Genomic DNA, 27507 nt, shown 5'->3' with positions numbered 1-27507 from the left:
TAGTGTGAGGGGCGTTAAAGTCGCCGAGGATCAGGAGCGGCCTGGTCCCCGCCAACCCTGTCGCCTGGCTCATAATGCGGCCAAATTCGTACTGCCATTGTGATGGCCGGCAGTACGTGCTCATTACAAATAAATTGCCCAAGCTGCCAATTTCTCTCACATGAATTTCGACCAGTGTGTGCTTGCACCCGCCCTGTGCCGTGATATGTTGAGTTGCCGCCATGTTGCTGCGGATGAGCACCGCCGTTCTGTTCTCCGTGGGGTCCGTGTAAGTGACGTACCCTGGGAGTCTTGGTTTCCCGTTTGTTTCCTGTAGAGCTATTACACTGGGCTTGTTTTCTTGCCCATCAATCTGTAATAATAGTTCCGCTTCTTTGTTGCGAATCCCGCGGCAGTTCCATTGGTAAATTATGGTGGTATCCCCCCGGTTTTCTTCTTGTGCATCTTACTTGGCTTCTGCATCATCCTTTCCGGACATCTCGAGTCGATTGCGCCTTTTCGCGATCGCGCCTTTGACTTTTTCGGCCCGCTCCTTCTTCAGGGATGCGAAGCGGTTCCTCACCGATGTTGAGGCTACTTTTGATGCTAGGCGCTTGTGCTTCACCGATGGAATGCGAGGCTGACTCTCGACAGCTTCGAGTCGGGCGTCCATTTTGCCTAGCCTTTCATTAATTTGGGAAATTGCGGCCAAATGGCCATCAGCTCTCCTTCTCGCGGGATCTCTGTCGTTGCTGTGGTTGCGGTCTCTGCGGTCGCCGCTTCCTCTCCACTCTGGGGGCTCATTTCAACGTCCATTGCCTCTTGATTACCTGATGCACGTTGCGTGGCCCCAGCCTCTCCCACTGCTCGCCCTAGGCGGGGCGAGGGGGGTGCCTCCGCAGGAACCTGCGCAAGCCTGTGGCGTTGTTTGCCGCCGTGCTGTTGTTTTGGGGGCTTGCATTTGCCGAGCTGCCGTTATTTGCCAGCGTTTCGACCTTATTCATAAGCACCTGTATTTGGGCGTTCTGCTCCTGGATCTGAGCGTTTTAGCGCTCTATGATCCTCTTAAGTTCTATCACTTCACTACTGTCCTTTTGCGGATTCGCTTGTGAGTTAAGGGGTTGGGAGGGGATGAGGGGTGGGAATTCGGTGTCGCTGGTTCGAGCGATGGGAGACCTGTTGGTCCAGCCCACCTTTTTCTCGGCGATCCCTCAGCGTCCGGTTAGCTCACTCCGGGACCTCGAAATGGCCCCGGATCATGAACTGGTCTGGAAGCGTGAGCGGCGGTTGCCGCCGCCGTTGCCGCCACCAGATGGTGTCTTCGATCGGGAGCGACTCCGGCGGCTGTTTCCGCCACCACTGTTGTTGCTGCTGTGGCCTGGTGTGTGTGACCGGCCCCGTTGTTTGGATGCACTACGGCGGGGTCCACCTGCAGGACCTCTCTAGTGCCGGTTCCTTCTCCCGGCGTCTTTGCTCTCCGCTCGGCGCCATTCCCAGCGTCGCCGGCGGACGACGTAGGGCGTCTTGAAGCGGGCTTTGCAGGCCTTGTCCGCGTTCAAGTGTTTGCCTCCGCACAGGCCACACTTCGGGACACATCCGTGGTCTTTGGCGGGGTTGGAGATTCCGCACCCTCGGCAGATCGTGTTCGGAGGATCTGGGCACACGTCCATTCTGTGGCCCACTCTTCCGCACGCATAGCATACGTCGATTTGTTTTCTGTGCAACATGCATTCCGTGAGCAGGTTACCATATCTCACGTAATTGGGTACTTTGTGCCCTTCAAAAGCAATGATGACTGATCTGGTCTTACCGATTCGGTTTGCCTGTAGGGCCGTTGGGTTATGCTTGTGCACTACATTGTCCTGAATCTCCTGGGCTGTATCCTCGAGTGGGATGCCCCTTACGATGCCCTTCACCGTGCCGTGGGGGTCCGCTTTGTAGGTACCTACTTCGTGCGCCGTGCCGCGTATGTCGATCCTTCCTACTGCAGCGTATCGGTCAGCGTGCTCTCTCTTGGAGGTGCTCACCACTACGATATTTTGCTGGTTGGGGCACACGACGTCTTCACTTGCTTCATTGGCGGGGATCTGTGCCGCCGCCACAATTGCACGACTTAGTTCGATGCGAGTCACGTCACTCATGTTGAGGCCGCCTTGTGGTCGTAACACTATCTTTATGTCGCCGGGCGGCAAGTCTGACATGTGTGCGCCCTTCAACGATTTGCCCCTGTTTATACGTTTCGCCCTTGAATGACGTGTATTGCTGCCAGTGGCGCCACCATCGAGGTTGTTGTCCCGGCTGTTGACATCAGCCGGGGCCTTGGCACCATCCTGGCTCGTTTGAAGTACGGGATTTAAGCATCGCTCGCCCATGCCTTTGTGCCCGACTCTCTCACCGGCAGTTTTCCAGCCTTGCGATATTGTGCACTTGTCCGGCGAAATTTCGATGCCGTCCACCTCTACACACATAGCGGTAGTCATCTTAGGTCAATGCTCGCTTGCGTAATCACCGATGGTTCGATGTTGCGCTGGCGGCTTCGCCGAGGCTCGGGCTGGGCCTACCGCTCCCCTGGCCAAGGCCAAAGTCTATGTTAGGCCCAGCAGCGGTCGCTTCTCTCAGCACACATAGTCCTCCAAATTCGGAAAAAGCAGTCCCCTACCTCAGAATTTGTGTTCCCGGTGCTTCACACAACTTCATGCATCCGGTCGTTGCACTTTCATTAAGGTGCAACTCAAAAATCTGGCAGTTCAAAGAAAAAACACGGAGCCCAGGCGAGATGCGTCTGCTCGCTCCCTTCGTCGTCTTCGATCCCTGTGTGCAATGAGATGCACTGGAGATATATTCAACGTGTTCACCCACACAGTCTGCCTGGTCTTCCAGGCCATCCAATTGGGTATTTACTAAGGGCAGGTGGTTCGTCTCCCAGCCTATTTATTTATTCACCCTATTCCACACCTTTGTCTCGTCTGTGTAAGAATTTATCCCAGATATGTACTGCTCCCAGCTCTCTCTCTTTGCACGTCAATGTGTTTGCCTGCCTTGTGATTTGACCTGTTTGAAATTAATGAGCTCTTGAGCTGTTGGGGAATTGCGAAGCAATCACCAAGCTTTGTTTTGATTTTTGCTTGCTTTTTGACATTCGTCATTCCACCATCGGATGCGACGGTTCATTGCCAGTCCATTAGTTTGTTTAATACATTTTGTTGCAGCGTCAATAATACGTATGCCACAGCATCGTCTAAATTAAAACTATAAATCTCGTCCCCGCCTAAATATGTGAGTTCTTGAAACAGTTCCCAGTTCGCCGATTCGAGGTTCCATCGAGGGAAATGGGACGAGAATGCATCTGGTTTTGTCAAGTTTAAGGGGAGACATGGCTCTTTGGGACGAAAAAAAATCACAAAAAAATCAACTTTGGAAAATGGAATTTTTGAATCTGCAGCTATTTTTCCGCAACTACACAAAGTTTTTCGACTCTTGAACCAATATTTTAGCCATAAAATCCCTTTATTTTGTTGATACCTGCAGAATTTCAACCGAAGCCATTGCAAAAACGATACTTCTTTCGCGAAGTGCAGCTGCAGTTTCACGCATCGTAGCACGGACATCTTGGTGTCGTTTGAAAGAGCGATCTTTCTTCTTAAAGTTCGTGTCAAATCCGGCTCCACGCTGCCATTGGATTCCTCAAATTTCCGTGCCAAAAGAGAGTTCCAGCACGGCCCCTTATTGGTTGTTTAGCACATGTGACCTGCGCTCAGCATACGATTGACGGGATTCCTTTCTTGTCGTCTGCATCGCGCTCATCCGCGCGGTCGGCTGTGCGCCATTGTCCGCGCGTCGAGTCATTGTGAGTGAAGTGACACCGTACCACGCGATGGCCCGTAAGAAATTTCATACAAGGAATAAGTTTGATGCAAAAAAGGTCCGACGTGGGCTTATCGGCAACTTCAAGAAGCGTAATGCGATAGATCCAGACGTCGAAGTCGTCGAGGCCCCCCCCCGCTCCGCGTCTGCTGACGCCGCCAATGTAGGCCTAGGCCTAACAAGCCTGTTGCTGTGCGAAGGTACCATTCGTCGCGATATGAAATTCGGGAAGCCCGCAGAATTGGAAGAGGGCAAAAAAAAAAAAAAAAAGAACCCAAGAAAAGCTCCAGCGGCTGTCGTCCACTCCCGCGACGGAAAGGAAGCGAGATCTTCAGACTGATAACACCGATGCCGCAGCTGAACCTGTTGAACCACTTGATGGGACCTTGTTTACTATAGTAAGTTTAGATGCGGTGAAGATTCTGCTTGTGCGAATGAAGTGCAAGGTATGCAATGGCGGGACATGAAAATCGTCACAGGTGAGCACAAATACGGACTCTCTGTCAAGTTGATTCTTATGTGCGGGAACTGTGGTGATGTGACGTCGACGTGGAGCTCGCCGTGCATCCGCGGTGAACAGAAATCAAACCCGTTCGCTGTGAACCATCTCGCCGCTCGCACAATGCAAGCAACAGGAAACTGGCAAACAGCCCTCAATGATGTGCTTTCCACGACGAACATTAGCCGTTGTGGACTTCACACGAAGATGTGGCAATTCTACATGAAGGAAAAGCTGACTCCCGCTGCTGATCGTGCTGCCCGAAACATGACAAGTGAGTCTGCGCATTCAGTTCGCGAACTTTACAACAAATTGTGTTTCGACAACCCCGGGAGCATCACGATGTCGTACGCTGGGTCATGGATGACCCACAGACACACCTCTCACATTGACGTCGGCGCCGTGATTGAACTGTTTACGGGTCTTTGTTTAGATTACGTTGTATTGAGTAATATGAGTTGCGTTGAGACGGGCCCAAATAAGAATGATCCTGGTTTTGGAAACTGGAAGAAGAATCACCAGTGCCAGAAGAATACTGGGAAAAAAATCGGGAGAAATGGAAGTGGAGGCTGCCCTCATTCTGTTCAAGAGATCCCTAGAGCGGCACAACCTCCCATATACTTATTGAGTGATGGGGATAGCCGTATTTATCTTGCACAGCAAGAGGAAAATGTTTATGGTTATTTGAATATAGACAAGGAGGACTGTGTAAACGACATCCACAAACGCATAGGTACGGCATTGCACAACCCTATTTCAAAAAACAAAGCTTCTGGCCTTCAGAGCCTCACGGCAGACCTTACTACAAGACTATGCTCATATTACGGATGGGCGCTAAATACGCACAAGGGAGACGTGGATGCCATGACAAGGCAGTGATGGCGACTTACAATCATATCACCTCCAATATCACCTCCAAACCACACATTTTGCCCAACAGGCCCAACTTGTGCCGCCAAAATGCCGCAGAGGCTAGGGGCGACCCAGCACCAAAGCATCCTCGCAACCTGCCCCCTCATGTTTGCCAGGCCTTGCTGCCCATTTACAAGCGTTTGAGTGACAAGAAGTTGCTTGAGAGGTGCCAGAAGGGAAAGACCTAAAACAGCAAGAAGAGCCTCCACTCGGTTATCTGGTCTCTTGCACCGAAGGATCGCCAGGCCTCTCTGTTCACCATACAGGCAGCTGTGGCGGAGGCAGTGCTGAAGTTTAATGCAGGGAACGTCAAAGTGTCTGCATCTATAATGCAAGAGCTGCACCTCACCCCCAGCTCATTATGCAGTGATCACGTGGCTGAAAAAGATCAGCGGCGATTGAAAGCTTCAGCTCGAAAGCATGCATCAGCTGAAAACATGCATCAAGCCCTCAAAAACACCAGACAGGCAACAATTCTCAAGCTGACTATGTGCCAGGGGGATACTAACCAATTGCAGCTGGTAACTTGTAAAGATTTTACAATACTTTTGAAAAAATCGAGCTGTTTTCGTTTTTCTTGATTTTCGCAAAACAAGCTTTTTTACTCACCCTGCCCATTCAGAGCAACAATATCTCAATCTGTAGGACAGCTACAGCTGTAATGTTTTTTTTGCTGCAGGCACCTAAATGAATAAAGCTCGAAGTGCTGCAAGCATATTCTTATTTGTCGACCTACATAAGATTTTGTTTGCTTTCGCTTTTTTTATTAGTAGCTGGTGCTTAAACACTCAACTTCAATGCGCTGCTCAATTGATATTTATTATTGGATTGGAAGACTGTTAGCAGCACTGCAATCCTTATACATTCTTCTTTCCACTAGTGCAATAAATATAACTTTCTGGCCAGTATATCTTTATCTATTGTTTCACCAAAACATGCTGATGAGCATTTAACAATCTCATCAATTACTTGAGCCACAAAAAGTAATTGCATTTTTAAATCAGCATAAGAAAATATATATATCTGTACATTTAGGTTGCATTTGCTTAATAAATAAATTAATAAACCTCCAGATGCCACGCCCCCCTTAATATAATTGGGAAGTGGTCACTCCCATAGGGGTTCTTAAGAACAGACCACATCTTCAGGTATGGAAATAGTGAGCTCGAAACTACGCTCAAGTCTTCGAACGAGTATGTGTTATGTGTAACATTGTAGTACGTTGGTTCTTTTTTCTTCAATAAACATGCACCTGAAGAAAACAGAAAACTTTCTATCAGGTGCCCATGCGTATCGCAACGCGAATTGTGCTACAGAAGGCTACGAGCGTTTCGATCACCAACAACTATGTATGGTGGAGTAAGTTCATAGATGAAGCTTTGAAACTCTGTTTTAGAAAGTTGGCAGCAAGGGGGAATGTACATCGAACTAATTGTGATTAGCTTACCAAATAGCACAGCTAGGGCTGAAACTGCCTCGAGGGGAGTTCAGAGTTTTATTTGCTGACATGCAATGGCCTTATCGCGTATTAAGGCTACACGCCCCGAGGAGGAGAGTGCATCATCGCGGTCTTTACGGAAAATGGCATATTACCTTAGACAGTTGGTCTGTGTTAATTTTAGGTGCGTTTCTTGGACACACAGCACCTTTGGAGTGAACTTTTAGAGGAGTTTTTTAACATTGTCAAGATTGCGGAGTAGTCCCCTTACGTTCCATTGTAATATTAGGGTATCCATAATGAGAAGGAGCTTAGTGCTGTGCGTCTAGCAAGAAAAGTTAGGCTACAAGGCCCTTTGCTGGTCCCGTAATGTGATGTTTCTGTTTCTTGGAGCAGTCGAGAGATTCTCAGTGCTCCTTAGGCGCTGGCGGCACCATTTGACTAGGTGTCATGTCCATCGCCTCCTGCAAAGCACTGAACACCCGCTCTTGTGAGCGATTTGTTTGTCGAGAAGGCCTCTTAAGAAATGAGGCCCTTGAGGCCACCAGCCCAGATGTCGATGGCCCCTTCTTCTCAAGCGGTGAAGCAGCGCCAGCTGCAGCTGCCGAGGGGGCAGGCGACATCACTGGGCTGCACAGCCACCGGAGGACATTGTGGCGCTGCCCCCTGACGCCCCACTTTGGCAAAGCTACTCTTTGGCAGGAAGGATATGCGCCCATGTGGCTCCTTAAACGAAATGTTCTCTTTGGTTTTGATCGTCACAATTTCTTTTTCTTTTTTCCAAGATGGGCAGGACTGCAAGTACGCGGCATGCTCCCCTTCACAATTAGCACAGTGCGAAGTGTTCTTGCATGACTCGGACGAATGTTCATGGTTGCTACATTTGGCACAGGTTAGTTGGCCATGGCAGTTCTGAGAACTGTGGCCAAACCTTTGACATTTGAAGCATCGGAGGGGATTTGGAATATATGGCCTCACCCCGATCTTCCCATAGCCTGCCTCGATCGTTACAGGCAGAACACTAATATGGTTGCCACCGTGCTGTCGGACTGCTGTTTCAACCGTAGCTCCCACCTCATCGTATGGTAAAGAAAAACAAATCTTGACCCACCACCTCCACCACAGGGAATCGAGCTCATGCTACGTGATGATGTGCAGTTCGGAGATGGACACGCTAACTACTGAGTTACCATGCAACATTTGCGCATGCAGACCAGCCAACCTTCGAATATAAAAAATATTGCAAAGCTGAAAAATAGTGAAATGTACTAAACATTGTTCGATTACTCAGGATGATTGTTTACTAAATTGTTCTGCCAGGATTCTATCAACAGGCGCTCTGCTCTATGCAGTGGCAACAAAAATGACCTGTGTCACAAAAAGAAATACTTATGAAGGTTGTTCATGGAATATTAATGTACTGTCTTGTACATTGCTTCTGTAGGTTGGTGTTACTGCTGTGAGCAGGTTCTAATAATTGTTGGGCGCTGAAAAATCAGCCAACGACTACACTTTTCTCTTAAAATGAGAGGTCTGCCTTAACAGAACAGCAAAGAGAAAAATTACTCAAGCTGTGTAAGTGTAAGTGAAGACCTGACAGCTGGGCGAGTTGCTATGAGTTCATTTTGGAAATGGCGCCACATAAACAAAACACGGACATGACATGATGACACAAGCTCTGTTTCTCAACTCAAGGTTTATTCGCAACAAATTGGAGAATATATAACATGTGGTTAAGAAAACAAAGAAAACAAAACAATTACTTAGACTTTGTTCACTTTACCATTACGCAATGTGCTTTTCAATTACCGAGTTACTGAATTTTGCCTTAATTGATACTTCTCCTCGTTGTTAGCTTTACGTGCCATTTATCCTCGTTTGAATTGTTGCATGTTATTTTAAAGATTTCTTCAATTATTTTTCTTCTTCTTAACTGTGTGAATATACTTGGGATATTTTTAATAGATTTTTTTCTCTCTTACCGTTTATTTCCGATGATGATGTAGAAATTGTATAATATATGACATGACTCACTGTTTGCCATGATCCTACTATCCCCTTTTCATGTCTTGTTAGAAGGTCCCCCCGATAGTTGTTACTTCGGGACCTCCGAATGTGTGCTTATACCATCTTGTACTTGATTTTGTCAAAAATAAATATTGATTGATTGATTGATTGATTGAAAAAGTTAGCTGTTCAAAAACAAAAAGTTATTTCTCGTGCAACACGACTGAAGGAAAACTAATACATGTGTCTTTTTTTACTATGTATGTGCGATGCCTTGATAACCTTCCGAGTTGTCTGATTGTGATGCCTGGTAACAGCATGAGCTTGGCTGAACTCAGGGGCGCAGCCATATTTTTGCAGTGCAAGGAAGTGTGTTACTAACAGTTGCCACGAGTAGAATGCTCATTCTCCCTTAATTTTATATTTACACAGCGTCCGGTCTGTGCAATACGGTAAAAGCTTGTTAATTCACAACTCGGTCATTAAAAATTTCAGATAATTCGAAAAAGCCACTGCGGTCAGTCGAACAATGTATTGAAAACAATATGTAACATATCCCGCCAATTCACACTGAAATCCGCACCGCCACCGATAATTCGAGCTCCGCACCATCGTGGATGGGGAGTGTGCTAGTGCACGAGAGCACGCTGGCGATGCTGGCGTCACCGCGCAGGCCACACAGCTTTGCTTTTTTCAACAGTGGCAAGGACGATAACAATGTCGCCGCGCGCCATATTCTTGGTGAACGAGCGTAAGCGTGCAAGGGTGAGCCGGCAAACGCGACTCAATCCAAGGGTTCAATCTCGCGTGTGCGAACGAGGAAGGCGCGTTGCCGGCGCATGTGTGTCTTGAAAGTGACCTGCAATGTGGCCAAAGTGCGCACCCCGCGTGGGCCTCAGGCACACAAAGACACACAGACATACAAAGACAGCGCTGTCTCAGTGTGTCTGTGTCTTTCCACGTCCTTGTTCGGTCATGCTTACACATTCTATCATTGTTAATTTAGTTAGTAAGCAAATGTTTACAAGTTTATGTGGCCGATAAAACTACTATCCTTAATTCGTACAGCTATCTACTAATTCTTGCAATTGCATTCTTGCATTTGGTGCTACATTTATCTGTATTTAGTTCAGTTGGAATGTGTGTTCATTGTCAGCAATGTCGCTTGACATGTTTTAGATTGATGACTGTTTTCCCCAATTTAGGCAAATTCCTATTTGCAAATAACCTTGTATGACAACAAGAACTTGCTTAGCAGGAGTATTTCAAACATTTTCGAGATATGAGGCTCCTGAATGCATATCTAAGCCTGGGGTGCACGCCGCCCTCTAGTCTCAACAGCAAGCTTCTGGAACTCACCTCATCATCATCATCAACCTGGTTACGCCCACTGCAGGGCAAAGGCCTCTCCCATACTTCTCCAACTACCCCGGTCATGTACTAATTGTGGCCATGTCATCCCTGCAAACTTTTTAATCTCATCCGCCCACCTAACTTTCTGCCACACCCTGCTACGCTTCCCTTCCCTTGGAATCCAGTCCGTAACCCTTAATGACCATCGGTTAACTTCCCTCCTCAATAACATGTCCTGCCCATGCCCCATTTCTTTTGCTTGATTTCCACTAAGATGTCATTAAGTCGCATTTGTTCCCTCACCCAATCTGCTCTTTTCTTATCCCTTAATGTTACACCCATCAATCTTCTTTCCATAGCTTGTTGTGTTGTCCTCAATTTAGGTAGAACCCTTTTCGTAAGCCTCCTGGTTTCTGCCCCGTAGGTGAGCACTGGAACTCATCTACAAGGCCCTATCTTCAAAGCGATCTGCTGCAAAGTGCGCATAGTGCCAGTAGCTTCGTATGCACTGTGCTTTCAACGTTTCGTTCGCGTCGAAGCGAGAGATGCACGAAGGTCAAGTTGTTTGCTGCTGCCGCGATTAATCACTCCAGGATTTTGAGAGCTGAGTTTCCACGCTCATCAAGCGAGATGTGTTCATGTTTACCTGTGCGCGTTGACACCGTGCTTATTAATTAGTTAAAGCATGTTGGCAGTCCAGTTAATTTGAATGCATGATAGAATGTGTAAGTGCAACTGAACAAGGACGTAGAAAGAAGCAGACACACAAAGACAGCACTGTCTCTGTGTGTCTGTTTCTTTCTACGTCCTTGTTCAGTAATGCTTATACATTCTATCATTGTTAATTTAGTTAGTAAGCAAATGTTTACAAGTTTATACGGCCGATAAAACTGCTATCCTTAATTTGTACAGCTATCTACTAATTTGCTATCGCGATCAGTGTTTTGCCTTTCGGGTGGAACAGTGACTTTCTCTTTCTCCTCTTTCTTCATTGCTGTCTCTGTCTTTTCCCAACTTGATCCCACGAACTACCATTTCTCATGTTCTAGTCAAAAGCGTGATCTGGGAAACCTGCACATTTTGACTTGCCTGCTTGTCTAGAAACACTAATTTCCATGCGATCCCCAATACAAATGAAGTCACTCTTGCCACGAGAAGGTACTTGGTAAACCAGAAAAGATGCAAGAACGAAAGGCAGGAGGCGATACGACCTTGATGTTCCCCACAACAGCTCTCCGTGACGTCATAGATTTTGGTGCTCTCTGCTCTGGCCTAGTCAAAATTTTATCAGTAAAATTGAACTACCTTGTATTCTAAAAGACCACAAGACTGAACTGAGGAAGTTTTGACAGTTTCACAGAACCTAAATGGGCAATATACGAAAAAATGCTTTGGAATCCATGACATCACGCTGATGTACTTACTGGTCCTGGGGTTTCGGTGTGAAATCCAGAAATGAAACTTTAAATGTCATTTTCTCTTACATTATTTAACCGATTACTGCAAAATGAATGAAAGTGCAATCTAAACTGATTCAGAGTTTCTCTACAGTGCCCCTTTAAACTGGATGCACGGGAAAACTTGTACAATTTTTAGTGTCAATACAACAGCCGCACACTAGCCCCCAAAATTTTACAATAAAATTGCAGAAGTTGGCAGGTATGTACTTGTCAATTTTCATGGGGTGTTGTGCACTGTGACAACTCTGAAAGTCCATGGACATATTTCAAAGGCCATAGCAAATCATAATGTAGCAGCTAAAGACCACATGACACTTGTTACAGACATGATGTCCCTTGTGAGGACCCACTGATGTTGCAGCAAATGAGTTCAGAGCTGGAGGAACTCTTGATGTCTACCAAATTTTTTTTTCTTACTCATTGTTCCTTGTTGCTTTTATAACTCTGCTGCTATGCCAACCTTATGTAAAGCTTAAAGCCAGGCAGGGAAATGGTCTTGCCTGTTAACAATGGCAATGACGGTCTGCATTGGTGCCCGTTAATTTGCTGCTTGAAGCTATCTGCCCTTGTAACATAATGGAAAACTAACTAGCCCAACCTGCCATCATTTTAAATCACGTTTGCGGTTCCCTCATATATATGCGATCGCAACTTATTTTTGTCGCCTACATCAGCATATAGGCTTGCAACGAATACTGGACATAATGAAGGCGTCTTTATGTTGGGCACTACATTGCTATAAAAAGATTATAATGTACAAGCATTAGAAATCCGCAAATGAAAAGGCTATGAGGTGCCAGCTGCACTCGACAACTTCCATTGTGAGCACACAGCATTTCGTTTCCCTCAGCCAGATTTGGATCTGTGAAACTTCATCAAGATCTAACTGCTCACTCGATGAATTCAAGTAATTCCACCAAGACACTTAGCGAAATCCACTGCAATGAAAATCTAGTTAGATTTCTTACCGCATGACCAGCAAACCGAAGTGCCCGCTTGTCTTCGCTGAGGTGCCACATCATGACCGAGTGGTCAGCTGAACTGGCCGCTAGGGAAGAAAGAAAGGAGGCCAGAAATCAGTTAATTCTGACACGTAAAACATGTAAACATGACAAGCTACCTTCATGCAGACCCTCCTGGCAAGTTATACAAAGGATGACACGAGTGGTAGTTGTCAGCAGGAACACAGTGATTGATGCGGTCACTACATTGCATACGGTGCCAACGTGACATGATCTGTACCTGTACAGGCCTTGCTTTAAAGACGTGCTGCACCTCCATGGTACAGCACTTCCCTTTGACAGCAAACCACATAATTAAAAAACAAAAATCAATAAATTATTAGGTTTTACGAGCAAAACCACAACCTGATTATGAGGCATCTCCATAGCGAGGTCCACTATATTAATTCTGTCCCCCCGGGATTTTTTAATGCACGCAAGTGTTTTTGCATTTTGCCTCCATAGAAATATAGCCGCCATGGCGGGGTCAAACCTGCAACCCCGAGCTCAGTAGTGAGACGCCACAGCCACTAAGTTACTACGGCTTATGATAATGTGGCATGATTAGAAGATATGTGCAACATTTGAACCACCTCCTGAGTGGATGCACCTTTGCCAGAATTATAATTTATTTTTCATGCTATTAGCATTCCTTGAGAACTTCATGTGCTTTCAGGGGACTATCTGCCTGTTTATTTGTTGGGTCACTGGGTATGTGCGCTCTTCAATGAATCTTTCTGACACCAACTTGAGTATGTTCTGCTTTTCAAAGAACCTATCTGACACCAACCTGGGTCACTCGGTATGTGCCAGTTTTCAGTGAACCTCTCCGACAACTTGAGTCACTAGGTAGGTGCTGCTATTCAACGACCATCTTTGACACCAACCGGCATCGCTGGGTATACGCCAGTCTTCAGTGAACCTCTTTGACAACTTCGAGTCACAGTGTATGTGCTGCTCTTCAACAAATCTCTTTGACACAAATCTTGGTTACTGGGTATGTGCTAATCTTTAGTGAACCTCCTTGACACCAACTTGGGTTACTGGGTACGTGACAATCTTCTGTGAACCTCTTTGCCAACTAGAGTCACTGGGTATGTGCTGCTCTTCAATAAACCATTTTGACACCAACCTGCATTGCGGGGATGTGCCAGTCTTCAGTGAACCTCTAAGACAACAACGTGAGCCACTGAGTATGTGCTGTTCTTCAACAAACCACTCTAACACCAACCTGGGTTACTGGGTATGTTCTGGCCTTCAACAAACCTCTTTGACCTCTTTGACACCAACCTGGGTCACTGGGTGTATGCTAGTCTTCAGTGAATCTCTTTGACGTGAACTTGGATCATTGGGTATGTGTTAGCCTTCAGTGAATCTCTGACAACAACTTGAGCCAATAAGTATGTGCTGCTCTTCAACGAACCTCTTTGACAACTTGAGTCACTGGGCATGTGCTGCTCTTTAACAAACCACTTTTACACCAACCTGGGTTACTGGGTATGTTCCGGCCTTCAACAAACCTCTTTGACACCAACCTGGGTCACTGGGGGTATGCTAGTCCTCAGTGAATCTCTTTGACATGAACTTGGATCATTGGGTATGTGCTAGCCTTCAGTGAATCTCGTTGACAACTTGAGCCAATAAGTATGTGCTGCTTTTCAACTAACCTCTTTGACAACTTGAGTCGCGGGGTATGTGCTGCTCTTTAACAAACCACTTTTACACCAACCTGGATTACCGGGTATGTTCAGGCCTTCAACAAACCTCCTTGACACCAAACTGGGTCGCTGGGTGTATGCTAGTCTTCAGTGAATCTCTGACATGAACTTGGATCATTGGGTATGTGCTAGCCTACAGTGAATCTCTCTTACAACTTGAGCCGCTAAGTATGTGCTGCTCTTTAACAAACCACTTTTACACCAACCTGGGCTGCTGGGTATGGCCTTCAACAAACCTCTTTGGCACCAACCTGGGTCACCGGGTGTGTGCTAGTCTTCAGTGAATCTCTGACATGAACGTGGATCATTGGATATGTGCTAGCCTTCAGTGAATCTCTTTGACAACAACTTGAGCCAATAAGTATGTGCTGCTCTTCAACGAACCTCTTTGACAACTTGAGTCGCGGGGTATGTGCTGCTCTTTAACAAACCACTTTTACACCAACCTGGGTTACTGGGTATGCTCTGGCCTTCAACAAACCTCTTTGACACCAATCTGGGTCACTGGGGGTATGCTAGTCCTCAGTGAATCTCTTTGACATGAACTTGGATCATTGGGTATGTGCTAGCCTTCAGTGAATCTCGTTGACAACTTGAGCCAATAAGTATGTGCTGCTCTTCAACGAACCTCTTCGACAACTTGAGTCGCAGGGTATGTGCTGCTCTTTAACAAACCACTTTTACACCAACCTGGGTTACCGGATATGTTCAGGCCTTCAACAAACCTCCTTGACAACAAACTGGGTCGCTGGGTGTATGCTAGTCTTCAGTGAATCTCTTTGACATGAACTTGGATCATTGGGTATGTGCTAGCCTATAGTGAATCTCTCTTACAACTTGAGCCGCTAAGTATGTGCTGCTATTCAACGAACCTCTCTGACAACTTGAGTCACTGGGTATGTGCTGCTCTTTAACAAACCACTTTTACACCAACCTGTGCTACTGGGTATGGCCTTCAACAAACCTCTTTGGCACCAACCTGGGTCACCGGGTGTGTGCTAGTTTTCAGTGAATCTCTGACATGAACGTGGATCATTGGATATGTGCTAGCCTTCAGTGAATCTCTTTGACAACAACTTGAGCCGCTAAAGGGACACTATAGCGAAACAATAAGTCAGTTTAGACTAATGAAGCGTTATTTCAGAACCCTGCAGGTAGTCATTTAAAAAAAATGGTTTGATTATTAGATGAGAAAATGAAGGTCCAAGTATCAGTATTTGAATTTCGAGCCGAAACCTCAGCGCCAGTACGTCAGCGTGACGTCAGGGATTCCAAAGTATGTTTTCGCATTTGGGCCGCGTTGGCTGAATAAAGGTTCCAGAAACTTGCCATGTTTAATACTTTGTTCCTTTAGAACACAAGAGAGAGAGAGAGAGAAATTTATTTACAGAAAGGCAGAGAGGTCGGCCTGAGCTATAAAGTGCTCTGGCCTGCTACTCTACTCTGGGGAAAAGGGACGGGGAGGGAAAGGGCTGATGAATGATGATGGTATAAGGAAGAGATGCGTATATACAAATTCACAGAGTTGTGGTATCTCTAAAGGCGTGCGTCCAGCCCAGTGGCTTGGAGAAAAGCTACAGCGGCCCTTGTTACCAGGGCTGCGCTGGTTGCATTAGGCCAAGGACCTAAAAGAAACTCGTCCGATAGCGGTCTCTCATGGATGTTTGCTATGGAAGAGACAAGTTGCTGTCGTTCTAGCGTGTACGCGAGACACACGCAAAATATATGTTCAAGTGTTTCTGGCACCTCACAGCATTCACAGTTTGGGCTAGTATCACTGGCACCTATCATATTCCTATAACGGTTGGTGAATGCGACACCAAGGCGAATCCGGTGCACCATGCTCGTGTGGTTTCTTTTGAACTTGTGAGGCATACGAAATCTCATTTCTTGGTCCCATTTGTGTAATCGCTTGTGTCGTCGATCTGGTTGGGTCCAGTGTTCCAACGTAGAGTTGCGGTTTACGCGACGAAGTAGGGCGTTTGTGTCTGTTCGTGAGAACGGAATGCGTACTTCACAAGCATTATCTAAAGCAGTTCTCGCTTCAGCGTCTGCCTGTTCGTTCCCTATAACGCCACAGTGTGATGGTATCCACTGAAAGGTGACATTGTGGCCATTTCTGGTTGCGTGGTCGAGATACTCTGTAATTTCTATAGCCATAGAATAATACGGGCCCCGTCTGAGGACACAGTCAATCGTTTGCAGAGCTGGCTTGCAATAGCAGAATATCGTCCATGCGTGAGGAGGCTCCTCGGAGAGAAATCGAAGTGCTTCCCGGATAGCAACAAGTTCTGCGGCAGTTGATGTTGAGCTATGGTCTAGTTTAAACCGGCGAGCGATGATCATATGTGGAATGACGAAGGCTGCAGTGGAGGCATATGGTGTGACAGAGCCATCGGTATACACACGTACAGTATCTCCGTACTCTGTAGAAATGTGCAACAGGGTGAGTTGCCTGAGGCCAATAGATGCAATGAATGACTTTTTAGTAATTCCAGGGATCTGCAATGTAACGACAGGTTTAGGCAGAACCCACGGGGGTGTTCTCGGAATACAGTCGGGATAAAATCTTGACGGCAAAACACTCTGATGCCGCGATATAGTCCTTGAAAAGCTGGAACCTGGGTGTGTGGTAGGGAGCGATGACAGAGGATGGTGCCTGTGTCGGGTCAACACGCGAAGGTACATTCGAAGAGGCTCGCAGAGCAAGTACACCCGAATAGGACAAGCACGAGCTTCCGCTATTGTTCCATTGGTTGACGTGCATCGTGGGAGGCCCAAACATGTGCGCAATGCTTGAGCTTGAATGGTCTCCAGCGCGCGCACACAACTAAGTCCCATGCTTGAGAGCGCCGGCATGCTGTACCGTATATACCCTACGAATAGGGCTTGGTACAATTGGAGTAATGACCACTCCGAGGGGCCCCATCTTGTTGCTGCCACGACGCGAAGGACGTGAACAAAAGTCTTCAGCTTTGACTTCAGTGCAGCGACGTGTCTTGACCAAGATAATCCCCGGTCTATGACTAAGCCAAGGAATCTGTGGTGTGCAACCGTAGGTATCGCTACGCCGTTAACAATTACCGGATACCTGGTCATTCGTTTTCGCGTGAATGTAATCACAGAACATTTTTCTGTTGAGAGTCGGAGGCCTTGACGCCAAAGATACTTAGCTGTGATTGTCACTGCACGTTGAAGCCTAGCACGCATTTGGGGACGGGTGGCTCCAGATGCCCATATGCATATGTCGTCGGCATGTGTGCTAATCTTTACCGTGCTAGGAAGTTCGGATGCAAGACCAATCAATGCAACATTGAAAAGAGTTGGACTGAGAACTCCCCCTTGTGGAACACCTCGATGTATATGGTACTGTCCGGTGTCGCCATCACTTGTCAACATATACACCGTGCGGCCACTGAGGTAGCTAACAATCCATGTATATAGTCGGCCACCGATGTCTAAATCTTCCAGTGCATCAAGGATTGCATAATGGAGTACATTGTCGTATGCACCCTTAATATCCAGAAAGACAGCTCCAACTAACCGACGTCGACTTCTTTCCTGTTCAACAGTGGAGACCAAGTTGATAACTCCGTCAATCGAAGAACGGCCTCTTCTAAATTCGTGCATAAAATCAGGAAAGCAATTATTTCTCTCTAGAAACCATTCCAGTCTTGACAAAACCATTCTTTCCATTACTTTGCCGACGCAACTGGCTAAGGCGATCGGTCTGTAGGAGGAAAGCTCGTTAGGGCACTTTCCCGGTTTAAGCAGCGCTACAACACGACTGCATTTCCAACAATCTGGAACATTTCCTGTCTCCCACATCGTATTATAAAAAGATAGGAGAAGACGTCGTGATTCGGTGCCAAGATGGCAGAGTGCAGCGTACGTGATTCCGTCTGGTCCTGGTGCCGATGAGCGTCGAGAAACTGAAAGCGCAGCGTCAAGCTCTTGCATAGTAAACGCCACTTTGAGTCGCTCATCAGGTGACGGGGGTGCGATGGTGACAAGGGATGAAGTCACTGCATTAGATGCGTCCACAATCAGTTTACAGTAGTCCTCGGCTACCTCCAATTCGGTCCGGCATTGATGTAGAGCCACCGCACGGAATGGGTGTCTTTGTTGTGGAGTTGCCTGGAGACTTCGTATGACCCACCAGATCTTAGATAGAGGCTTTCTTGGATCTAGGGATCCACAGAAAGCCCTCCAACGCTGTCTGTCAAGCTTCTCCAGATGTCGAAGAACATGTCGTTGAGCTCGGCGACTGCTCGAAAGATCGGACGGTGACTTTGTTCTTCTGTATCGCCGTTCCGCGCGGCGACGGATCGCACGAAGGGCCTCATATTGTATGTCGACCGATGGCCTGTGCCTCGGTATGCTGACTTCTCTAGTTTTGTCCCGCAGGGTAGAGGCAATGATGTCCTCTATTTCGGATGGAGATGTCATACTCTTGACAGGCGGCGTCGACAGAGGTCTTAAATGCAATCCAGTCTGTTTGACGAATGCAACGTGAGGCTGAACGGTGAAACCAGCTAAAGTGAACGTAAGTGGGGAGGTGGTCACTACCATGAGTCTCTAGATCCGTCGACCAGGATGCTGAAGACAGAAGGCTCCTAGATACAAATGTTAGGTCAAGACAACTGCTGTAAGACGTGCCACGAATAAATGTAGGAGACCCGTCATTGAGCACATGTAGTCCCCGACTACACATAAAGTCAGCCAAATATTGGCCACGAGAATTCATCGAAGTGCTACCCCACAGGGGATGGTGCGCGTTAAAGTCACCAATCACAATATGAGGACCCTGCGATGCTTGCAGCAGAGACATCAGGTGCGAGCAATCAATCCTCGCTCTCGGGTGGATATATCCTCCAATCACTGTAACCGTGCGACATCTGTGTTTTATGGTGAGGCATACGTAATCATTAGTAGTATGCGATGGGACGTCATGTCTGAAATACACCAGGTCGTGACGTATACAAACTAATACTTTGCTCGAAGTTTGGTTGTTACGAGACTACATCTGGACATAACCAGAAATACGGAAACAAGAATCCATATTAGGTTCACAGATAACAATAACTGGAAATTGGTATTTAAATACCCGCTGTCGGAAATCCGACAAACGACCACGCAGACCTCGAGCATTCCATTGCATAACAAGCGATTGACGCATCCGTTCTTCAACATCATCGCCATGCTTGCTTAGTGAAGAACCACTAGCAGTGGTTCCAAGACTTCAAGTAGCTGCACGGCAGCCTTGGCAGCCGGGGTATTTAGGCTGGAAAGAATCCTGCGCATGGAGCCCATCAAATTTTTCACCATACTCGTGACGTCAATGTCATCCATCTTTTCATTTTCTTCAGTACGTGTAGGAGCAGTGCATAAGGGCGTTCCTACAGGCCTTGATGGTAGCTAGGGCCACTGAGTCTCCGATGTGTTTTGTGCCGATGATGGGTCGCCTTATACTTTCGCAGCATACAAAGGCTTTGAGGCACGTGCTTCTTCATTCCTGAGACGAGGAGGGGGTGGATGTTGCACTTGAGCTGTCGTCCCTCCAACGCGAGGAGGGCTGCGATCCCGTTGATGTCGGTTTCGTGAACGACGTCTGCGGTGGCGGATAGCCCTTGCCGCTTCCCTGTGCGTGGAACGATCTCTACCCATCTTCTTCAGAATACCCATTTCCTTCCTGATCTTTGGGCACTCTTTTGACGTTGCATCATGAGCACCAGAACAATTTGGACATTTCGCAGCAACGTTGCAATTGCTGTCTCCGTGAGGTCCACCACAACGTTTGCATGTTATTGCACCCTTGCAAACTGCACTGACATGCCCAAGTTTCATGCACCTGTGACACTGTAAAAGCCTCGGCACGTAAGGACGTACCGGATGGCTCAAATATCCAACCTTGACGTGTGTTGGCAAAGTTTCCGATTGGAACACTAATTTCACACATCGGGAACGTCCAAAACGGTGAAAGCTGAGCACAGGAGCCGACGATGATAGTAGTTTGGCCAGGTCAGCGTCTGTAATGTCAATGTCCACATCGTAGATGACGCCTGTCGTCGCTTCCTTGCCGTATGTGGGGAATGCGCGAACAGGGATGCTTCCCAACTGAGTGATGTTTTTCAGTGTCTCCAGTATTGTCGGTGTATTGACTTCCACCGATAGGATGTTCTTTCGAGCGTTTATACGTATTTCTTCTACTTGACCATGGGCAGTTCGTTCAAAATATTCTGACAGGCTCTGCCTGTTCAGTGAGTTGAGGTTGTCTGTTGTCGTTGTTGGTACATATGCAATAGTGTATGATTGCTTGCCACTTGCCTTTTTCGTCGCCTGGCGACTGGTCGGTGATGTTCTTCGTATGTTTCTCTTCAGACGTCGGCTTGAAACTACGGTAAAATCACTGTCCGAGCCCATCTCATCAGTAGAGGAGCCATCAGATGACTCAATCGGGACCATGCTGGGGTCGAAGCGGTCACTCACGTCACCGGCATAATGAACTGGCCGTTCAGGACGAAACTGCTGGGCGTGGTGTGGGTCCCCCATTGCAGAGGACAACGTCCCCCACATTTCTTGTCACTGATTGCAGAGATCACAGAAAATAAAATAGAAAATGCAGAGAGCTCGAAGCTGAAGCTGCTCGCTACGATCTCTTTAGAACACAATGTAGTCAATCTGTACCACTATATATAATTACTATGCCCTAGAAGATGCCATCAAAATCCAAGACGTCACAGCCCCCAGGTGCGGGAACATAAGTAGGCGTCACCACCTGTATTTTGTTCTTGAGCTTTTTCTGGCTTACCAAACGTCTTATCGTTGTAAGAGTGGCGTTTTTGATGTTGTAGAACGGTAATTTACTGATGCAGAAGAAATCAATTTTCACTTTAGTGTCCCTTTAAGTATGTGCTGCTCTTCAATGAACCTCTCTGGCAGCAACTTGAGTCACTGGGTATGTGGTGCTCCTTAACAAACCACTTTGACAGCAACCTGAGTCACTGGGTTTGTGCGCCTTCAGTGAATCTCTTTGACAACAACTTGAGCCACTAAGTATGTGCTGCTCTTCAACCAGGGTGTCTACCAAGTTGACATTTCCAAATTCCCTGAGTTTTCCAGGTTTTCCCTGAGTGCCGTTGCACACTTCCCTGAGTGAAGCAGAACTATGTTTTATGTCAAGACGGGCTGAAACCATATCGCCTGATGCTGTCACTCTTTAGTAAGCAGATGAAAAAAAATAAAAAAGCGACTTAATCCAACTTGAATACTAAGGAGTAGTGTTTATGTTATTCAAAAAGAGAATAGAAGGGACGGGTTAGTAAAATGCACAGAAAATAAAATGTCCTCGAAAAAGAATTGCAAATCGAACACGAATAAAAAGAAGATGCATACAGAAGCAACTATTTTCGAATATGAGCTATTTCTGTCAACTGATAGCAAGCTCAGTGGTATAAGGCCCGAACTCTGTCACAATTGAGATTCTCTCTCAACCGCTCGTAAGTCAACCTCAACTGTCCTGACATACTCTCAGCCCGCGCACGACGCCTGCGTGTTGTGTTTCACTGCTTTAAAGAGTTTATTTTGGTTTGGATGAGGGACACCTGCATCTCGGCATCAGCCAAAATTTTGTTTTTTGAGCTCAAACTTCTTCAAAACGGGGGCAGCAAGCTTCCTTTCCCGTTTTTATTCCTCAATGCATACATCATTTCTGTTCTCGTCCTCCTTCTGCCACTCGTTCACCCCAAGGACCATCTTGGCCAGTTGCACAGTCCACGACCGATCTTTAGAACTCCCTAGGGGTCGGGAAAACGTTCGAAAAATCGGCCAGTTGGAAAAAAATTTATGCGTGTCATTTACTGCCCTTAGGGGCTCAAACCGCGACAGGCACGTTCGAAAGCGCTCTGAAGGCCTGCCGGTACACGTATTAGGCATATTGGTGCTCGTACTGTGACAGGAAATACAGGGTGCACGCGCGTATAATTAAGGAATGCATACTGTGTTCCGTGCCAATAGCCCCTTCCCACGCTTGTTATGCTTCACTGCAATACTTCTGCGTATGCTTCACCATGTAACATTTCTGTACAGAGGCGAAGCTGACTTTCGGGAACCGGCATTATGCAACGCACCGTGTTTTCTAAGTTCCTAAGCCAATCAAGAGGACCACAAATTCGGAGTCCGTGCCATTGCTGACAGCAGCCAATTCTTTCAATAAAAAACTCGGCATCCAACGGCAAGAAGCTTCATAGCGAACGTCCAAGCAGCTAGGCCTAGCGTTGCCGCAGTGGTGGCAACGGCTGCCAGCGGATCTACGTGCGAGAGTGCCGGTCCGAGGTGGCGAAGTAATCAAAACGGCAGCGGTGGTACCTTTGATTATTGCCGTTTCGGACCCGCGGTCACGGCAAAACGCCCGGAAAATCGGACGGCGAAGAGTTCTTGCGTCCGAAATTTCACACGTTCTGATACGTTGACTCTATGGGTTACATGGCGGTGCCGCGAAGCCATCCGAATTATCGGGAATCCGGAAAGTCGGTCGTTGACTGCACACTGGCAACTCCTCCAGCCGACGACAGCGCGTCAAAGACGATTCATTACGATTCCTGTCTGTTGCTCGAGCCAGCATTACCGCGACTTTCGACCCTTTCAATAAAGTTGGCGCTAATTTTCCCTGATAGAGGCCCAAATTCCCTGAGTTTTCCCTGATTTTTCCAGACTACTCAAAACCCCTGAGAATTCCCGGTTTTCCCGGTTTTCCCGGTTGGTAGACACCCTGTTCAACAAACCTCTTTGACAACAACTTGAGTCACTGGGTATGTGCTGATCTTTAACAAACCACTTTGACACCAATCTGGGTCACTGGGTGTGTGCTAGTCTTCAGTGAACCTCTGACACCAACTTGGATCATTGGGTCAGGGTGTTTACCAAGTTGACATTTCCAAATTCCCCGAGTTTTCCAGGTTTTCAATGAGTGCCTTTGCAAAATTCCCTGAGTGATGTAGAACTATATTTTATATCGAGACAGGCTGAAACCACGTTGCCCGATGCTGTCACTCTCTAATAAGACTATGAAAAAAATTTTAAAAAGAACGACTTAATTCAGTTTCAATACTAAGGAGTAGTGTTTATGTTATTCAAAGATAGGATAGAAAGGAGGGGTTAGTAAAATGCACAGCAAATAAGATGCCTTTGAAAAAAGTTGCAAATAGAGTCGGGCATCCTCAAATACGAATAAAAAGGAAATGCATAGGGAAGCAAATATATTCGAATATGAGCTATTTCTATCAACGGATAGCAAGCTCAGCGGTATGAGGCCCAAACTTTGTCACAATTGAGATTCTCTCTCAACAGCTCGTAAGTCAACCTCAACTGTCCTGACATACTCTCAGACAGCATACGACGCCTCAGAGCTGTGTTTCCCTGCTTTAAAGAGTTTATTTTCGTTTGGATGAGGGACAGCTGCATCTCGGCATTAGCCAAGACTTTTTTTTTGTTAGCTCAAGCTCCTTCAAAACGGCGACAGTACGCTTCCTTTCCTGTTTATTCCTCAATATGTAGCTCCCTTCTGTTCTTGTCCTCCTTCCGCCACTCGTTCACCCCACGGACCATTCGAAGCATCTTCTTGGTCAGTTGCACAGTCCGATTTTTCGAACTCCCTAGGGACAGCGAAAATGTCCGAGCCAGTTGGAAAAAATAAATGCACGTTATTTACTGCTCTTAAGGGGCTCAAACCAGCACAGGCACATTCGAAAGCACTCTGAAGGCCTGTTGGTACATGTATTAGGCATATCGGTGCTCATACTGCAACAGGAGATACCGTATGCACGCGTGTATAAGGAATACATATTGTGTACCGTGACAATAGCCCCTTCCTACTCTTGTCATGCTTCACTGCAATACTTTTTTTATGCTTCACCAAGTAACTTTTCTGTAAAGAGGCGAAGCTGACTTTCAGAAACCAGCACTATGCAACGCACCATGCTTTCCAAACTTCTAAGCCAATCGCGAGGACCACAAAGGCGGAGTCAGTGCCATTGTTGACCCCCCAGCAGCAAATTCTTCCAATAAAAAACACTGCAACATCGAAGCAGCTAGGTCTAGCGTTGCCGCTTTGGTGGCTACGGCTGCCAGTGGAACTGCGTGTGAGAGCGCCGGTTGGAGGCGGTGAGATAATCAAAACGGCAGCGGTGGTGGCTTTGATTAATGCCTGTTTTGGACCTGCGATCACGGCAAAAAGTCTGGAAAATCGGACGGCGAAGATTTCTCGCGTCCGAAATTTCAAACGTTCTGATACATTGAATCTATGGGGCATGTGGTGGTGCTGCGAAGCCGTCCAAATTATCGGGCATCCGGAAAGTCGGTCGTTGACTGTACACTGGAAACTCCGCCATCCTTCGACAGGCTGCCAAAGACGATTCATTACAATTCTGTCTGTTACTCGAGCCAGCATTACTGCGACTTTCGACCCTTTCAACAAAATTACCGCTAATTTTCCCTTATAGCAGTACAAATTCCCTGAGTTCTCCCTGACTTTTTCCAGACTACTCAATATCCCTGAGAATTCCCGGGTTTCCCAGTCGGTAGACACCCAGTTGGGTATGTGCTAGCCTTCATTGAATTTTTTTTACAACTTGAGTCACTGGGTGTGTGCTGCTTTTTAACAAACCACTTCTACACCAACCTGGGTTACTGGGTATGGCCTTCAACAAACCTCTTTGACACCAACCTCGGTCACTGGGTGTGTGCTAGTCTTCAGTGAATCTCTTTGACACCTTGAGTCGCTAAGTATGTGCTGCTCTTCAACAAACCTGTTTGACAACTTGAGTTGCTGGGTATGTGCTGCTCTTCTACAAACCTGTTTGACAACAACTTGAGTTACTGGGTATGTGCTGGCCTTAACAAACCTCTTTGACACCAACCTGGTTCACTGGGTGTGTGCTAGTCTTCAATGAATCTCTTTGACAACAACTTGGACCATTGGGTACATGCTAACCTTTAGTGTATCTCTTTGACAACTTGAGTCAGTGGGTATGTGCTGCTCTTCAACGAATCTGTTTGACAACAACTTGAGTTGCTGGGTATGTGCTGCTCTTCAACAAACCCCTCTGACACCAACCTGAGTTACTGGGTATGTGCTGGCCTTTAACAAACCTCTTTGACACCAACGTGGGTCACTGGGTGTATGCTAGTCTTCAGTGAATCTCTTTGACACCAACTTGGATCATTGGGTATGTGCTAGCCTTCAGTGAATCTCTTTGACACCAACTTGGATCATTGGGTATGTGCTAGCCTTCAGTGTACCTCTTTGACAACTTGAGCCGCTAAGTATGTGCTGCTTTTCAACAAACCTGTTTGACAACAACTTGAGTTACTGGGTATGTGCTGGCCTTCAACAAACCTCTTTGACACCAACCTGGGTCACTGGGTGTGTGCTAGTCTTCAGTGGATCTCTTTGACAACAACTTGGATCATTGGGTACGTGCTAACCTTTAGTGTATCTCTTTGACAACAACTTGAGCTGCTAAGTATGTGCTACTCTTCAACGAACCTGTTTGCCAACAACTTGAGTTACTAGGTATGTGCTGGCCTTCAACAAATGCCATGAAAATGTCTAGTCTGTGGAAGGCATGAATATACCACAGGAAAAACTATGTCATGTAGAGGAGCCATCAGTAAATATGTGCTTCATAATGGAGCACTTCTCACTACAATGGCCAGCAATGTCTGCAAAATAGCGGCTTGAGGCATATTCTTCTTGGACTCTATTACAGGGATGTACTTTAGAATGTGTAGAGGAGACAACTCCACGGAGGGAACTGCAGTGGCATGATCTGTGGTGCCTGTTTGGAGATAGTGAGTGGAATTTCGCCAACAACTTGCCCAAATCTGGAATTGTTTTGGATTTTGATATTTCTCAAGAAATGATTCTTGTTTTGGACCATATGCATTGTATCTATGTGGGTGGTTTCCTGACCACATAGCATGTCAAGACAAACAGTGGGCCTTGGCTACTGTCCCTATACAAGAAGACCCCTTCGGAAGATCAAGACAAATACGCAGGCTACTGTTACGTGCCGCTGCCAAGCTTTTTTTATTAGTTGGGGACAGCAATGCTATAGTGCAGGAAGTTATCAACATAAGCCTTATAAAGCATCACTATTGACCGGCAGTTGCTACCCCACCGGGGTCCAGCAAGAATAATAATTTGGGATGTGCTAGAGATTCTCCTCCATAACAGTTTAACTTCCGGTGTCCAGGAGAGGTTATGATCGATCAAGACACCAAGAAAGCAATGTGTCCGTACGCAGGGAAGGGCTTGCCCACCAAGTACCAGTGGGTAGCCATCCATGCGCTTGTGAGTAAAAGCCACAGCAACGCTTTTCTCTGGTGATAGATGTAGCCCCCGCGATGCAAGATACGATGACATGTTGAAAAGCACTCGCTGTAGTCGCTGCCGAGTTACTCGGCGAGATTGTGACACACTCCATATACAGATGTCATCAGTGTACAGCGTGATATGTACCCCAGTTGGTAGACTCTTTTTCAAGTGAATGAGTGTGATGTTGAATAGTATAGGGCTAAGGACTGCCCCTTGTGGAACTCCTTTTTCAACAGCATAGCAAGATGTCAGACCTTCTGGAGTTACCCTACAAACCTGCTGTCCTTCGAGATAGTTGGATAGCCATGTATAAAGGTGTCATCCAAGGCCTACAGCTTCAAAGGTCTCAAGAACTGAGTGATGTAAAACAGAACTGAAGGCGGCTTTCATGTTTAAGATGACGACGAATGGTATATGCCCAATAGTTAGATGCTCTTCTACAGAGAAAATCGGGGATATTATATTGTCTAGTGCTGATCTATTCCACTAAAAGCCATTTATTTCTTTGGGATAGATGCCTCGCATTTCAAGGAACCATGTATTTGCTTATTAATCATTTTTTTCCATTAGTTTCCCAAGACAGCTGAGCAGGGCGATAGGTTGGAAAGATGCATAGCTGGTCGGCTGTTTCCCAGGCTTGATGACAGGTACAATTTTAGCAAGTTTCCATTCGGCAGGCACTGTACCACATGTCCACAAAGGATTGTACATTTCCAGCAGTTGGAGATAGCAGTGGCGGGAAAGGTGCGCTATAGTTTCGTAGCTGACTTCACCGAGGCCAGGAGAATACTTTTTGTTGGTATCAGCTATAGTCGCTGAAAGTTCTTCCATGGTGAAGGGGAGGTCCATAGCATCCTTAGATGTTCGCGGAGGTTGTCTGTCAGCCATAGACATGCTCCA

General features: G+C 46.7%; 1 protein-coding gene across 1 annotated transcript in view; it reads right to left on the bottom strand.

Annotated features, from left to right (window-relative positions):
- Positions 1-27507, bottom strand: part of LOC142592570 (uncharacterized) — a 163499-nt gene that overhangs the window by 130175 nt on the left and 5817 nt on the right. Inside the window, exon 3 of the mRNA XM_075704096.1 lies at positions 12481-12560. Within this exon, the coding sequence (XP_075560211.1) occupies positions 12481-12560 (80 nt within the window). The remainder of the gene's footprint in view (positions 1-12480; positions 12561-27507) is intronic.

The sequence above is a fragment of the Dermacentor variabilis genome, chromosome 9 (assembly GCF_050947875.1).
Source record: "Dermacentor variabilis isolate Ectoservices chromosome 9, ASM5094787v1, whole genome shotgun sequence".
Classification (NCBI taxonomy): domain Eukaryota; kingdom Metazoa; phylum Arthropoda; class Arachnida; order Ixodida; family Ixodidae; genus Dermacentor; species Dermacentor variabilis.
Note: the sequence above shows the minus strand (reverse complement) of the source record. Positions and strands in the feature narration are given on the sequence as shown.